Genomic DNA, 14639 nt, shown 5'->3' with positions numbered 1-14639 from the left:
GAAGAACATAGTTGTTAGAATATTAAGACTGCTCCCAGGGGACAGCTAGGTGGCACAGTGGATAAAGCACCAGCCCTAAATTCAGGAGGTTCTGAGTTCAAATCTGACCTCAGACACTTGACACTTACTAGCTGTGTGACCCTGGGCAAGTCACTTAACCCTCATTGCCCCGCCCCCCCCAAAAATTGCACAGAAAAGAAGGCAACACAGGCAAAAGGGAAAGTATAGAAGTTTATTATATACCTTTTTTTTAAAAAAAGGAAATGGTATGAAATGCAGATTGTCTTCATTTTTGTTGTTGTTCAGTCGTTTCAGTCATGTGTGACTCTTCATAAGTCCATCTGAGGATTTTTCTTAGCAAAGATACTGAAGTGGTTTGTCCTTTCCCTCTCCAAATGATTTCATAAGCAATCTAATTTGTGCTTGGCTATGTATACAGAAATGCAATTTTGTGCTGTTTATGGTCCGAATAGAAAATTACAAAAAGAAACAAAATGGGTACCAATGATATGGCTTATATCATCATGCCCCTGAAAAGGCCTCAGGCACACTCAGACCACACTTTGAAAACCACTGTTCTAGGGCTCTTTCCAGTTCAAATCAAACAAGTTTAGAAGTCTTACTAAAAGCACTTTCACATTTATTACATTTGTAAGGTTTCTTTCCAGTGTGAGCATTCTGACGCCTAAGAAGAACTCTACTTTGGCTTAAGGCCTTCCCACAATCATTACATTTATCAGGATTCTCAACAGAATGGATCCTCTGATGGACAGCAATGTTTGAGCGATTTCTGAAAGCTTTTCCACACTGATCGCATTTGTAAGGTTTCTCTCCAGAATGAATCCTCTGATGTGCAATAAGGGATGACTTCTGTCTGAAGGCTTTCTCACACTCATTACACTGATAGGGCCTCTTTCCTGTATGAATCCTCTGATGGACACTGAGGTTAGCACTCTGGCTAAAGGCCTTCCCACATTCACTACATTTATAGGGCTTCTCTCCAGTATGAATTCTCTGGTGCCGAATCAGGTCCCTTCTCTGTTTGAAGGCCTTTCCGCACACGTTACATATGTGGGGCTTCTCTCCAGTGTGAATCCTCTGATGTTGCTGAAGTTCCCTCCTGTGGGTAAAGGCCTTCCCACATTCTTTACATCTGTATGGCTTTTCTCTAGTATGAATCTTCCGATGGACAGAAAGGTTGGAGGGGTTTCTGAAAACCTTTCCACAATAACTACATTTATAAGGTTTCTCTCCAGAATGAATCCTCTGGTGTGCTCTAAGAGATGAGCTATGGTTGAAGGTCCTTCCACATACATCACATTTATAGGGCTTCTCTTCAAGATGAATATTCTGATGCTTAATAAAGTTCGTACTCTGATGGAAAGCTTTCCCGCATTCCTTACATTTGTAGGGCTTTTCTCCAGTATGGATCTTCTGATGTACAGTAAGGCTGGATGGTTTTCTGAAAGTCTTTCCACACTGATCACATTTATAAGGTTTCTCTCCAGAATGAATTCTCTGATGTGCAATAAGGGATGACTTCTGACTGAAGGCCCTCCCACATTCATTACATTTATAGTGCTTTTCTCCAGTATGAGTTCTCTGGTGTACAATCAGGTTTGCGCTCTGATTGAAAGCCTTACCACATTCATTGCATTTATAGTGCTTTTCTCCAGTATGAATTCTCTGGTGTACCCTAAGGTTTGCACTCTGATTGAAAGCCTTACCACATTTATTACACTTATAGGGCTTTTCTCCAGTATGAATCTTCAAGTGTTGAAAAAGGTCCCTACTCTGACTGAAGGTCTTCTCACATTCATTACATTTATAAGGCTTTTTTTGAGTGTGAATCTCTTGGTGTTGAACAAGGTTTCTACTGTGGCTGAAGTTCTTCCCATATTCAGAACATCTAGTATGAATCCTTTCATGTACAGCAAGTTTGGAGACCTTTCTGAAAGCCTTTCCACACTGATTATGTTTGTAAGCAGTTTTTCCAGAATGAATCGTCTTATGTAAAGTAAGGTTTGCCCTCCTGCTAAAAGCCTTCTCACATTTATTACATTTATAAGACTTCTCTCCACTGTGCATATTCTGATGACTACTAAGGTCAGTATTCCTGGTGAAGGGCTTCCCACATTCTTTGTTTTCATGGGATTCCTCTCCAGTAGGAATGTTCTGATCACCAGCAACATCTCCATTTTGGTTGAAGGCTTTCTCATGCTCACTACATTTAAAAGGCTTTTCTACACTGTGAGTCTTCTGGCATTTATTAAGATCTTCACTCTGAAAAATGGCCTCCCCACGTTTATTAGATTCATTCCATTTCTTCACAGTTTGAACCCTTTGACATACTGTAATGGAGGAGTGATGGGAGAAGGCTGTGCCAAGTTCACTGTGTTTAGAAGGTATTTCTCCCCTATGGTGCTTCTGATGCCCCAAAAGGTCTGGGATTGAGGTCAAAGCTATCTCACAGTAATTATCTTGAAAACCTTTGGCTCCAGAGTACTTCTCATAACCATGAGTAAGCACTAATTGCTGATCACAGCATTCCCCATATCTACTATATTTGGAATAGCTATTTCTTGAGGTTCTCTTCTTAGAGTGAATTGGGTCTGAATTTTGTCTAAACCTCTTCCCACTTTCGTCATATTCACAGTGAATATTTTCTACAGGAAATCTTTGTTGGTCAGAAATCACTGACCCCAGACTAGAACTTTTATCATTTTTCCCTTTACTCGAAATTTTCCTGAGAAGAATTTTCAAGTGTCTGGACTCACTCTTCCACTTGCTGTGATTTTTCTTTAACTTGATATTGCAATCCCAGAGTTCTCTCAAGTTGAAGTCATGGGAAATGTTCAGCTTTGGAGATTTCTTGGTTTTAGGCCTGACTTCCCCATCTAAAGGAAACAAATGATATAAATATATCATCTTATTTCTACCGATAGAAAGAAGATCGATTCACATTTAGCATCACTTCAGTCTTTTCCCTTTGGACTCCTGCCTTTTGTCCTCACCACCTCATCCCTGAGATTCAGAATCTCTCTGGGCTGGCCACACCACCAGATGCACCCTCCTGCTTTTTCTTTCCCTTGTCCCTTTCTCTGAATGTCCAGAGCCCATCAAGTCTGTATGACTTCTCCTGTGATTTACATGACATGGGAGTTAGCAACACTCTTCCTCCCCATGGGATAAAGGACCCTCAGACTTTCCCGTCTTCCCTGCCATGGTACCCTGAGGTCCCCCAGGCTTTAATATCTGCCCTGCTGGGGCAGCTAGGTGGCACAGTGGATAGAGCACTGGCCCTGGATTCAGGAGGACCTGAGTTCAAATCCGACCTCAGACACTTGACACTAGCTGTGTGACCCTGAGCAAGTCACTTAACCCCAATTGCCTCATCAAAAAACAAAACAAAACAAAAAAATATCTGCCCTGCTTTTATGATATCTACAATTTTCATCTGACCTAATGATGAGACCCTGAGGAACACAGAGTTTTTCGATGTATTCTGCTTCACCCTTAGGAATTCCAGCCTACAGCTGAATATTCTTTTAGATGGAATCTCTCTCAACTAGTGTACAGGCTCCTTGTAGGTAGGGACAGTGTAGCCTTTTCTCTTTGAATCTCCAGTGTTTAACACATAGTAAGCCATCGATACATGTTTTTTCATTCAATCATTCAAGAATGATAGTAAAACTTGAAAGGGAAGAATTAATAATAATAAAATATCTTATTGCTATAGAGTGATTTACTTTACAAAGAGCTTCTAGTAATAAAACACTGGATTCTCATTCCATTACACAATGAACTCCTTAAAAGTATTGGCTGTTTTGGCCTTTCTTTAGAACCCAACAGCTTGGCACAATTCCTGGCATATAATTAATGCTAAATAAATGCCCTGGGGCAGCTAGGTGGTGTCACAGTGGATAGAGTGCCAGGCATGGAGGCATGAAGACCTATCTTTACAAGTTCCAATCCAGCCTCAGATACTTACTAGCTGTGTGACCCTGGGCAAGTCACTTAACCCCAATTGTCTCACCAAAAACAAAACAAAACAATTGTTACTAAGTAACAGCCAGGAATCTATGCAGCCATAATCCTGGGAAGAACCTCTGTGGAGTATTATATAGTGGTAATTATCAAAATAGTCTGGTACTGGTTAAGAAATGGAGTGGTGGATCAGTGGGTAGAATAGGTATAAAACATAGTACAGTAAATGACCGTAGCAATCTAGTGTTTGATAAACCCAAAGATCCAAACTTTGGGAACAAAAACCTCATTATTTGACAAAACCTGCTGGGAAAACTGGAAAAGTATAGCAGAAACTAGATATAGATTGACATCTCACACCATATACCAAAACAAGGTCCAAATGGGTATGTGATTTATACATGAAGGGTGATACCATAAGCAAATTAAGAGAACATGGGATAAATCTGTCAGATTTATGGTCAGGGGAAGAATTTAAGACCAAAGAAGATAGAGAGAACATAACAAAATGTAAAATAGATATGTTCAATTATATAAAATGTAAAAGCTTTTGCACAAACAAAACCAAAGCAACCAGAATTATAAGGAAAGCAGAAAACTGGGAAAGAATTTTTGCAACAAGTATCTCTGATAAAGGCTTCATTTCTCTAATATTTAGAGAAATGAGTCAAATTTATAAAAACACAAGTCATTTCCCAAATGATAAATGGTCAAAGGATATGAAGGAGAAGTTTTCAGACAAAGAAATCAAAGCTATCTATACTCATATGAAAAAATGCTGTTTTTCACTCAATTTTTTCATTTGTTTGAGTCTTCTTGTACAAAATGACTAGTGTGGAGGTGTTTCACATGGCTGTATATGTGTAACCTGTATCTGGCTGCTTGCTGCCTCAGCGAGGAGGAAACAAGAGGGGGTGGGATAGATGGAATTTGGAATTCAGGACTTCAGACAGAAATGTTTAAAAAAAGAGAACCCCTGTGGAAATGCAACTAGCCAACTGCTTCTTGGTATGCTGGTCCTGCTACCTCAGCAGTCCTAGTTACTGAAAACAATCAAAAGAATGTTCCCACCACAAAAGTCTTTGGTATGGTCAGATGGCTCAACATCACAAACAGATATGATTTTAGCATATAAAAAAGGCATTAAAATATGCATTACTGGGGCAGCTAGGTGGTGCAGTGGACAGAACACAGAGCACCGGCCCTGCAGTCAGGAGTACCTGAGTTCAAATCCGGCCTCAGACACTTAATACTTACTAGCTGTGTGACCCTGGGAAAGTCACTTAACCCCAATTGCCTCACTAAAAAAAAAAATATATATATATATATATATGCATTACTCGCAGTGGACAGAGCATCAGCCCTGGAGGACCTGAGTTCAAATCCGGCCTCAGACACTTGACACTTACTAGCTGTGTGACCTTGGGCAAATCATTTAACCCCAATTGCCTCACTAAAAAAAATGCATTACTACTTGCTTTGCCTTTATACTCTAGAGATCATGAGACTTTTTCAATCTAACATTGCAAAAAAACCTTTCTAGGTTGTCTACTTTGTCAGGATGCAAGTTCCTTAAAAGCAGGAAGTCTTGCTGATTATTTTGCTTCTCCAATAATTAGAAGAATGCTTTGCATATGTACTTTTTCATTCATCAAATACTTCACCACTGACACTACAATAGCATCATATTCCTGGGGGGTGAGAGGGTCCTTCAGGGAGGTTGAGCACACCCATCTCTGCCCATTCTGTATTATTTTTGTCCATGTTTATCAATATCATTCATAAAATGTAGTGTCAAGTACCGAACATATACCACTTACAAAAGGTGTTATTGGACTAAGTCACCTTACAACAGGCCTATCAGCTCACTTTGTATGAACACTTTGCTTCTATCTGTTCAGTCTCAATTTATGTCTCCTTTTCTTGGCTTCCACATGTCACTGTTGAGTCCTATTGGGTTTTTAGTTCCCTAACCCACTCAGGTCTTTTTATGCCTCAACTGTGCATCAATCAAGACCTCTCTCTCTGAGACTAAAACTTTGCAACTGATTTGCTGAACTTGCATGTAAGATCTCATATGCATCCCAACTAAATTCCATTTTATCCAGTGTCATCCATTGTTCTCCTGACTTTTTTTTTTTTTAGTGAGGCAATTGGGGTTAAGTGACTTGCCCAGGGTCACACAGCTTGTAAGTGTTTAGTGTCTGAGGCCGGATTTGAACTCAGGTACTCCTGACTCCAGGGCCGGTGCTCTACCCACTGCGCCACCTAGCTGCCCCTGTTCTCCTGACATTTTATCTGCTTCTAAAGCACTTACTGAGATGTATCATCAATGCAAACCAGAGATAGAGTGGGACAAGCATTACTACACAACTATATTTCATTCTTCTAACAAGACTCTAAAGCTTTGATGGCAGTGAATCCCTCTCAAGGATCAGGGAATTGTCTTAGCCTTTCTAGGAAACTGAGCATTAGTCCAATCACTGAACAGCCAGGGGAAATGACTCAAAAGAATTGTCTCTGAAGCAGGTAGGTAGTGCAGTGGATTGAGTGTTGGGTCTGAAGTCAAGAAGACCTGAATTCAAATCTGGCCTCAGACACTCACGAGCTGTGTGATCCTAGTTAAATCATCTAACCTCTGTCTGCCTCAGTTTCCTCAACTATAAAATGGGGATATAATAACAGTACCTAGCTTCTAGTGTTGTTGTGAGGATCAAATGAGATAATATTTGTAAAGCACTTAGCACAGTGCTTGGCACATGGTACACATTTATTCCATTTCCCTTTTCTGGGACAAAGGAAACCCCTAAGAACTTCTTTTGATAAGGACAGTCTATGAAGGAGTTCAAAGTATATAGCCTTAGCCACTTTCAATTGACCTCAAGAGCTTTGAGGAGTTCCTGGGATGTCTAAGTGTGCCCCACATTTCCAAATATTGAGATCTTGAGATAACAACCTTGTATCTTCCTGACCTAAGTCACTCACCTGAACAGGAGTTTACTGAATCTTCTCTTTCCACCATCCATAGCACTTCTCCTTGATCCAACAGGGAGATCAAATCTTCTTTGGGAACTGAAAAACCTGCTCATGGTGAATAGGGAAGTGCTGAGATCAGAGAGGACTTCAGAATTTAGCCCTCTTCAGGAATCAGGGGAAAAGAGAATAAGTTCTAAAGGGCCAGAGGATGGTGCCAAGCACCCTTCTGGATGATCTAAATGGTTTACTGGGTTATTGGAGATGGGGGAAGGAAAAAATCATGGAACCCATTTGGAATTACAAAATTCACTGCTTGCCCATCTCTCTCCAAGAAATATATAAATATCCTAGAGCTCCTGTTATTTTCACTGGAATTTGGGAGGACTATCAAGAAAGAATAAGGACAGACTTGCCCTGTTAGGCACAAGAAATAAGGCCTAGTCTAAATGAGTTACAAATTTAGGTTTCATATCAGGTAGAATATTGTAATGATCAGACAATTCCAAAGGAGAAAGGACTGCTTCAAGAAGTAGGGGGTTCAGGGCAGCTAGGTGGCACAGTGGATAAAGCACCGGCCCTGGAGTCAGGAGGACCTGAATTCAAATCCAGTCTCAGACACTTGCTAGCTGTGTGACCCTGGGCAAGTCACTTAACCCCCCATTGCCCCACCAAAAAAAAGAAGAAGAAGAAGAAGTAGGGGGTTCCCTTCACAGGACGTCTTCGAGTAAAAGCTGGTTGACCATCTTTCAGGGAGAATACTGTGGTCCAGGTGGGAGTTAGACCAGATAACCAGTGAGGTCAGTTCCAAGTCTGAGATTCTGCAGTAATGATTTACTCTTTGACCTGAAGCTCCATGGAATCTGAAAGAAACAGCTTAAGGAGCAACAGATGAAGTTCTCAGCTTCCTATTAAGTAAAACAAAGACTTCCTATGTAAGAATAGGGAGCAGGAGGACCCTGTCTCTCAGGGAAAAGGGGATTAAGAATATCTGTTCTCTAATAAAGGACATTAGTTTGAAAACATTGGGGGTGGGGAAGCGGAGGGAACAGGGAATAAAAACATTCCCTTCAATGGCAAAATTAAAATAGCTGGGGTAGGGATAGTGTTGGAAGGTAAGTTGATCTTACCCAGGGAAAGCAAGTTACAGAAGTTCTCCAGCATGACATCCTTATACAGGTTCTTCTGAGAAGTGTCTAGGAGACACCACTCCTCCTGGGTAAAGGTCACAACCACATCCTTGAATGTCATTGACTCCTGAAACACCAAAGGCTACAGAATTTAGATCTGGAAATGTCTTTAGAATTTATCTAGTCTAAGCTTCTCAATTTACAAGTATTTTTTTTTTGGATGAGACAATTGGGGTTAAGTGACTTGCCCAGGGTCACACAGCTAGTAAGTGTTAAGTGTCTGAGGCCAGATTTGAGCTCAGGTCCTCCTGAATCCAGGGCTAGTGCTCTATCCACTGTGCCACCTAGCTGCCCCTAAGCTCCTTAATTTAAAGAGGAGGAAACCGAGGCCTAGAGAACTCAATTTGACTCTGCCAAAGGTCACACCATTCACGTAAGAGCCAACACTTAAAAGTAATAATCTTTAACAGCCAAATGGAATTTGAGAAGGGTAGTTTGTTCTGGCAGTTAGAAGAGAGTTCAGAGATGTTTTACTGTGAAGTTTTTGACTACATGGAGTCGGCGATAAAGTTTGTGTTTATTTGTGATTTCTGAAAAAGTATGGAGAAGCCAGAGGGAGAAGGTAATGTGAAATTACTTTCTCATCAAAATGATCCTAAGGTGATAAGACATAAAGAAGCTTCATAAAGAAAATTCTATGAAGAGTTTGTGAGCAAAATAGACCCTTAAGAAGGAGAAAGGTGGGGAAAAGAAGGGAAAGTATAACAGAATAGGATGGAGGGAAATATACAGTTACCAATTGTAACTGTGAATGTGAATGGGATGAACTCAACCATAAAACAGAATTGAATAACAGAATGGATTAGAAACTAGAATCCAACAATATGTTGTTTACATGAAAAGCTCTTGAAATAGAAAGATATACACAGAGTTAAAATAAAGGGCTGGAAGAAAATCTATTACACTTCACCTAAAGTTTAAAAAAAAAGGCAGGGATAGCAATCATGATCTCAGAAAAAGAAAAAGCAAAAATAGGCAATTAAAAGAGATGAACAGGGAAACTATATTTTGCTGAAAGGTATCATACACAATGAATTAATATTATCAATGCTAAAATTTTATACATAAAATGACATAGCATCTACATTCTAAAAAACCAAGTTAAATGTGTTATAAGAAGAAATATACAGAAAAACTGTAATGGTGTTAAACTTCAATTTATCCCTCTCAGATCTAGATAAATCAAACAAAAACTGACAAAAAAGAAATTAAGGACCTGAGTAGAATTTAGTTAGATATGCTAGACCTCTTGAAAATTTTGAATGAGAATAGAAAGGAATATCTCTATTCCTCAGCTGTGCATGGCACATTCACAAAAACTGACCCTATATTTGTGCATAAAACCTCAAAAACAAGGCCAGAAAAACAGAAATATACAATGCATCTTTTACTGACCATAATTAAATAAAAAACTTCATTCAAGAAAGGCCTTTAAATGAAAGAGTAAAAATTAATTGGAAACTAAATAACTTAATTCTAGGGAATGAGTGGACCAAAGAATAAATTTAAAAAACAAAAAATAATTTCACTAAATGTAATAATAATAATTAGACCACATACTGAAATTTGAGGAATGTTGGCAAAGCATACATAGGGGAAAATTTCTATTTCTAAACTTTCATCAATAAAAGAGAGAATAATCAGAACAAATTGTGTATGAAACTAAAAACCCAGAAAACTAACAAATTAAAACACAATTTTAAAACAAAATAGAATAACCTATATCTAATTGCTCACCACCTCAGGGAGGGGGGAGGGAGGGAGGAAATGAGAGAGGGATAGAATTTGGAACTGAAAACTTTAAATAAATAAATATAAAACAAAATAGAAATCCTGAAAATAAAAGGAAAGATTAACAAAACAAAGTAAATTTCCGTTGAATTAATAAGCAAAATAGGAGCTAGCTTTAACAAATAAATAGATGTTTAAAAAAGAAGAAAACCAAATTACCAATATCAAAGAAAGAAAAGGTTAAATTCACAACCAATGGAGAAAAAATAAAAGCAATTATTGAGTTATTTGGCCCAACTATATGCCAATAAATCGAAAAGTCTAAATGAATGTTTATAAAACTATAACTTGTCCAGATGAAAACTAGAAATAGAATACTTAAATAACCCTATCTTAGAAAAGGAAATTGAACAAGCCACAAGTGAACTTCCAAAGGAAAGAACACCAGCACTACAGAATTGGTGAATTCTATCAAACATGTGAAGAACAATTAATTCTAATACTACATAAACAGTTTGGGGGGGGGGGTGGGGAAAGGTAAAGAAAGAGTCCCTACTAAATTTCTTCTATGACACAAATATGGTCTTGATACCTAAACCAGGATGAAGTGAAACAAGGAAAAATAGATCAATTTCCCTAATGGATATTGATGAAAAAAAATTTTTTAGTAAAATATTAACCAGGAAACTACAGAACATATCACAAAAATCATATGACAGGTTAGATTTATAACAAGAATATAGAAAAGGGCTCAATATTAGGAGAACTATAAGCATAACTGACCAAATCAATAACAAAAAAATTATATGATTATTTTTATAGATGCAGAAAGAGCTTTTGACAAAATACAACACACATTCATTTTAAAAATACTAGAAAGCATAAGAATAAATGGAGATTGGGGGCAGCTAGGTATTGTAGTGGAAAAAGCACCGGCCCTGGATTCAGGAGTACCTGAGTTCAAATCTGGCCTCAGACACTTGACACTTACTAGCTGTGTGACCTTGGGCAAGTCACTCAACCCTCATTGCCCCACAAAAAAAAAAGAATAAATGGAGCTTTCCTTAAAATTATAAGTATCTATCTGAATTCAAGAGCAAGGATTATCTGTAATGAGTATAAGCTAAAAGCCTTTCCTGTTCAGGGGTAAAGCAAAGATGACCATTTTTATTTACAATTCAATGTCGTACTAGAAATACTAACTAGAGAGATAAAATAAGAATAAGTCAAAAGAACAAGTATAAGCAAAGAGGGAAAAAATAATCCATTGTGCAGTGGATATGATGGTTTACTTAGAGAACTCTGGGGAATCAACTAAAATGCTAATTTAAAAAATTAACACTTCAGGAAAATTGCAGGATACAAGATAAACTCACAGAAATCACCAGCATTTCTGTATATTACAAATAAATCCCATTTAAAATAGCTACAGGCAGTAGAAAATCCCTGGGAGTCTACTTGCCAAGACAAACACTGGCATTATATGAACACAGTTAAATTAGAAACATGAGAGCTGATGAGATGACCGTGTCACATAAGAAAGAAAAAAGATCAGAGGGCCCAGGACAGAGTCTTGGGGAACAGCCACAGGCAGTTGGGGTGACATAGATGAAGACACAGCAAAGGAGACTGAGGAGGGTAATCAAAGAGGTAGGGAGGAGGCCAAGAGTTATTAGTGTCATAAAAACCAGAGAGGAGGGAGGATCCAGGAGGAGATGATGAGTAGTGCCGATGGCTATAAGGAAAACAGGAAAGAGGACCTCCACTCTTGTTCCCCTTGTTTTCCTTCTTATGGTGACCAAGTCCAGCATGAGAGAGGTGACTCAGCTATTTTTGTTGCCCCTTTATCCCTTGTTATCCCTCTATTGCCCAACATGGGGAGATGGCCATGAGCAGTTTGCAATGAGTGACCCTGGTGGCTGGCCTGTGGCCTTTCTTCTGTCCCACTGGCCCATGTAGATGTTTTGACTTCTGTTTATCAGCCCAGCCCATGGCTGTGTTCATCTGCTTGATAAGACCCCATGAAAAGTCAAGATAGGTCTGTCAAGGTCTTCTCATCAGCCCATTTGTCAACCAATGGGATTCTGTATTTTGTGTAGACCCTCCTGAAGGGTCAAGGACAAGGTCTTTCTGTATTTTTAGTTTGCTTCACCCTTACTGTCTAAGTATCAAGCACTGTAAAACATCCCTTCCCTCTGTTTGCTGCACTGGTCAGAATGCCTCTGAAGTCTGGTTTGGGTCTCTGGGCTCCACTTTTTAGGAAGTCCCTTGTGAAAGTAAAGAGCATTCCCAAGGAGATTGACCAAGATGGTGAAAGACCATGAGATCAGGCCATTGAGAATTGTTGGAACTTTGATCTTCTGAACAAAGACACTGGACTTGAATGGTAACTGTCTTTGAGTCATAATGAAAAGGGTCTGGATTTGTCCTCTATAGCAGAGGCACAGAACCAGGAGCAATGAGGGGAAGTTGGAAAGAGGAAAATTTAGGCTCAATTTGAGGAAACTACCCAACGGAACTGTCTAAAAGTACACTGGTTTGCCCAGGCTGGGAGGGGGTCTTCCTTATTCTCACTGGGTATCATTAAGGATGGGTGGGGTGTTGACTACTGAGGTCCCTGTCACCCCGGAGATGTTGCCGATTCTAAAATCCAATCATCCCTAACAGGAGCTGAATACATGTTTGTTGACAAGAAGAGATCAAAGACAGAGGGAGGGGCAGCTAGGTGGTACAGTGGATAGAGCACCCATCCTGGAGTCAGGAGGACCTGAGTTCAAATACGGCCTCAGACACTTAATAATTACTAGCTGTGTGACCCTGAACGAGTCACTTAACCCCCAATTGTCTCACCAAAAAAAAAAAAAAGAGAGGGAAAGGGCCCTTTTGTACAAAAGTAGTCACAACTGCTCTTTTGGTTACAGCAAAAACTGGAAATAAAGTGAGAGCTCCATCAGTTAGGGAATGGCTGAATAAAATACAGTCTATGAAATAGAATAGTATTATGCACAAAGAAATGGGGAATGGAAGGTGACTAGAAAGGCACAGGAAGACTTAGATCAAGTGAGCAGAACCAGGATCACAGTTACACTGTCTATGATACTACAAAGGAAAACATCTGTGAAAGACTTCAGAGTGGGGCCAGACTCAAGGCATTGGCAGACTGATGTGTGAAGGTGAATCGCTTGAGTGTGTTTATGTGTTACATGAGACAGCTTTGAAAAAAAAAAAAGGCAAGAAGTTGGAGGCAGCTAGGTGGCACAGTGGATAGAGCACTGGCCCTGGAGTCAGGAGGACCTAATTTCAAATCCAGCCTCAGACACTTGACACTCACTAGCTATGTGACCTTGGGCAAGTCACTTAACCCTCATTGCCCAACCAAAAAAACAAAAAACAAACAAAAAAGGCAAGAAGCTGGATGGAGGTAGGACTAGTGACACACAAGAAAAAACACAGAAAATATTAACAAACAAGATAAAGCATATTAAAGAGAGAAGGAAGTTCCCACGGGGCAATGACAGGCAGGGCTGCGTTGTTGCTGCTGCAATGAATGCAATACATATTTTAAAAGTCACATTCCACAGGTAACATCCATGGAAGGTTTCCTCTACAACCCTCATTTACTGTTCTCCTATGACCATGGAAATGTTCCTATTTGCTCATATTCGTCAAATCTGGGATTGATTCCACTCACCCGGGATGGCTTGCTCCAGCTTGCCGAGGCTATCCCGTCTTGCGCCATACTCCGCTCCTGGGCCAGGCTGGAATACTCAGCAGGCTGAGCTGGGGAAGGAGAATAATCTTTGAAGGCAAGGCAAGAGAGGAGGCTGGCCATCTCCACAAGGACCTACAGAAGGGAAGGTCTTAAGGCGAGTGAGAGCCCCCTGGTCCCGCCTTCCTCAGGGGACTCAAGCCAAAAAAGAAGGGCACACTGTCGGGCCAGGTTTAGCAACTAAGAAATTCTGAAAATAAACAAAACTTGACAGTCCGAATTTCTCGCTTGGAGACCCAAGGGGCAGAAGGGGCTTTGGTGTCCCAGTTGGGCTGATTTCTTCCAAATCAGACCCCTCCCTGCACTCCCTCCCTCCTGCATCCCTCACCCCCATACAGAGTCTAGACACCTGACTGCTTGGGCGGGCAGGGATCGAGGCTACTTGCTGGATAGGCAGAATGGGAATTGTCCAGGGAATCCCTATGGGGCTAAGGGAACCTGAGGGTAGTGAAGCTCTGAGTCCCGGCTCTGGGGGAGGGAGGGAGCCTCGGGAGAGCCCCGAATTGGGAGAGGGTAGAAGAGAATCCTTAAATTCTGGCCCGGCAGTTGAGAGCTGGGAAGAATCAGCGGCAGGGAGGGGCCAGGGGCTTGGGTAAGGCAGGGTTTGGGGAGCAAGACCCCCCCCCCCAAGCCCTGTAACAGAGGCAAAAGGGGCGGTGCTGGAATCCTGGAAGGGAGCGGAGGAGGCCCGAGGCCCTGGGGCCCAGCTGGGATGCTGGGGGGGGGGGGTCTTTTTCTGATTCCCATTATATATATATATAAAGTGTCCCGGGTTGGGCAGGAGGGAGCCCCCAAGCTCACGTGCCCTCTCGGGGGTGCGGGCTGGAGCAGTAGAGCTCCCGGTACCTTCCCCAGCTCGGGCCGGGCAGAACCAGGACGCGCCGGGGCGCGTCTCCCACCCTAGACTGGGGTGCACAGCCCCAACGCCGCAGTGGCCCCTGCCACCGCCACGGCCGAGCGGCCTCTGCGGGAGTAAGGGGGAGGACCCT

General features: G+C 41.0%; 1 protein-coding gene across 1 annotated transcript; it reads right to left on the bottom strand.

Annotated features, from left to right (window-relative positions):
• Positions 1 to 212: 212 nt before the first annotated feature.
• Positions 213 to 14634, bottom strand: LOC122750584 (zinc finger protein 665-like). Its single transcript, XM_043997331.1, has 5 exons — positions 14452 to 14634; positions 13573 to 13661; positions 8091 to 8217; positions 6973 to 7068; positions 213 to 2897 (listed from the first exon to the last, which is right to left on the bottom strand). The coding sequence occupies exons 2-5, from the start codon at positions 13618 to 13620 to the stop codon at positions 601 to 603; spliced, it is 2568 nt and encodes an 855-aa protein (XP_043853266.1). The 5' UTR covers positions 13621 to 13661; positions 14452 to 14634; the 3' UTR covers positions 213 to 600.
• Between the last annotated feature and the right edge of the window lie 5 nt (positions 14635 to 14639).

Source organism: Dromiciops gliroides, chromosome 3 (genome assembly GCF_019393635.1).
Source record: "Dromiciops gliroides isolate mDroGli1 chromosome 3, mDroGli1.pri, whole genome shotgun sequence".
Classification (NCBI taxonomy): domain Eukaryota; kingdom Metazoa; phylum Chordata; class Mammalia; order Microbiotheria; family Microbiotheriidae; genus Dromiciops; species Dromiciops gliroides.
The sequence above is the reverse complement of the archived record's forward strand: the minus strand, read 5'-3'. Positions and strand labels throughout refer to the sequence as shown.

Bases quoted from the DNA above. Each gene is read 5' to 3' on its own strand.
- LOC122750584 (XM_043997331.1), bottom strand. From the start codon at position 13,620: ATGGCGCAAGACGGGATAGCCTCGGCAAGCTGGAGCAAGCCATCCCGG. The intron at 7,069-8,090 runs GTAAGATCAACT...CACCATGAGCAG, and splicing joins CTGTAACTTGCTTTCCCTGG to GTTTTTCAGTTCCCAAAGAA. The intron at 2,898-6,972 runs GTGAGTGACTTA...TGTTTCCTTTAG, and splicing joins TTCAGTAAACTCCTGTTCAG to ATGGGGAAGTCAGGCCTAAA.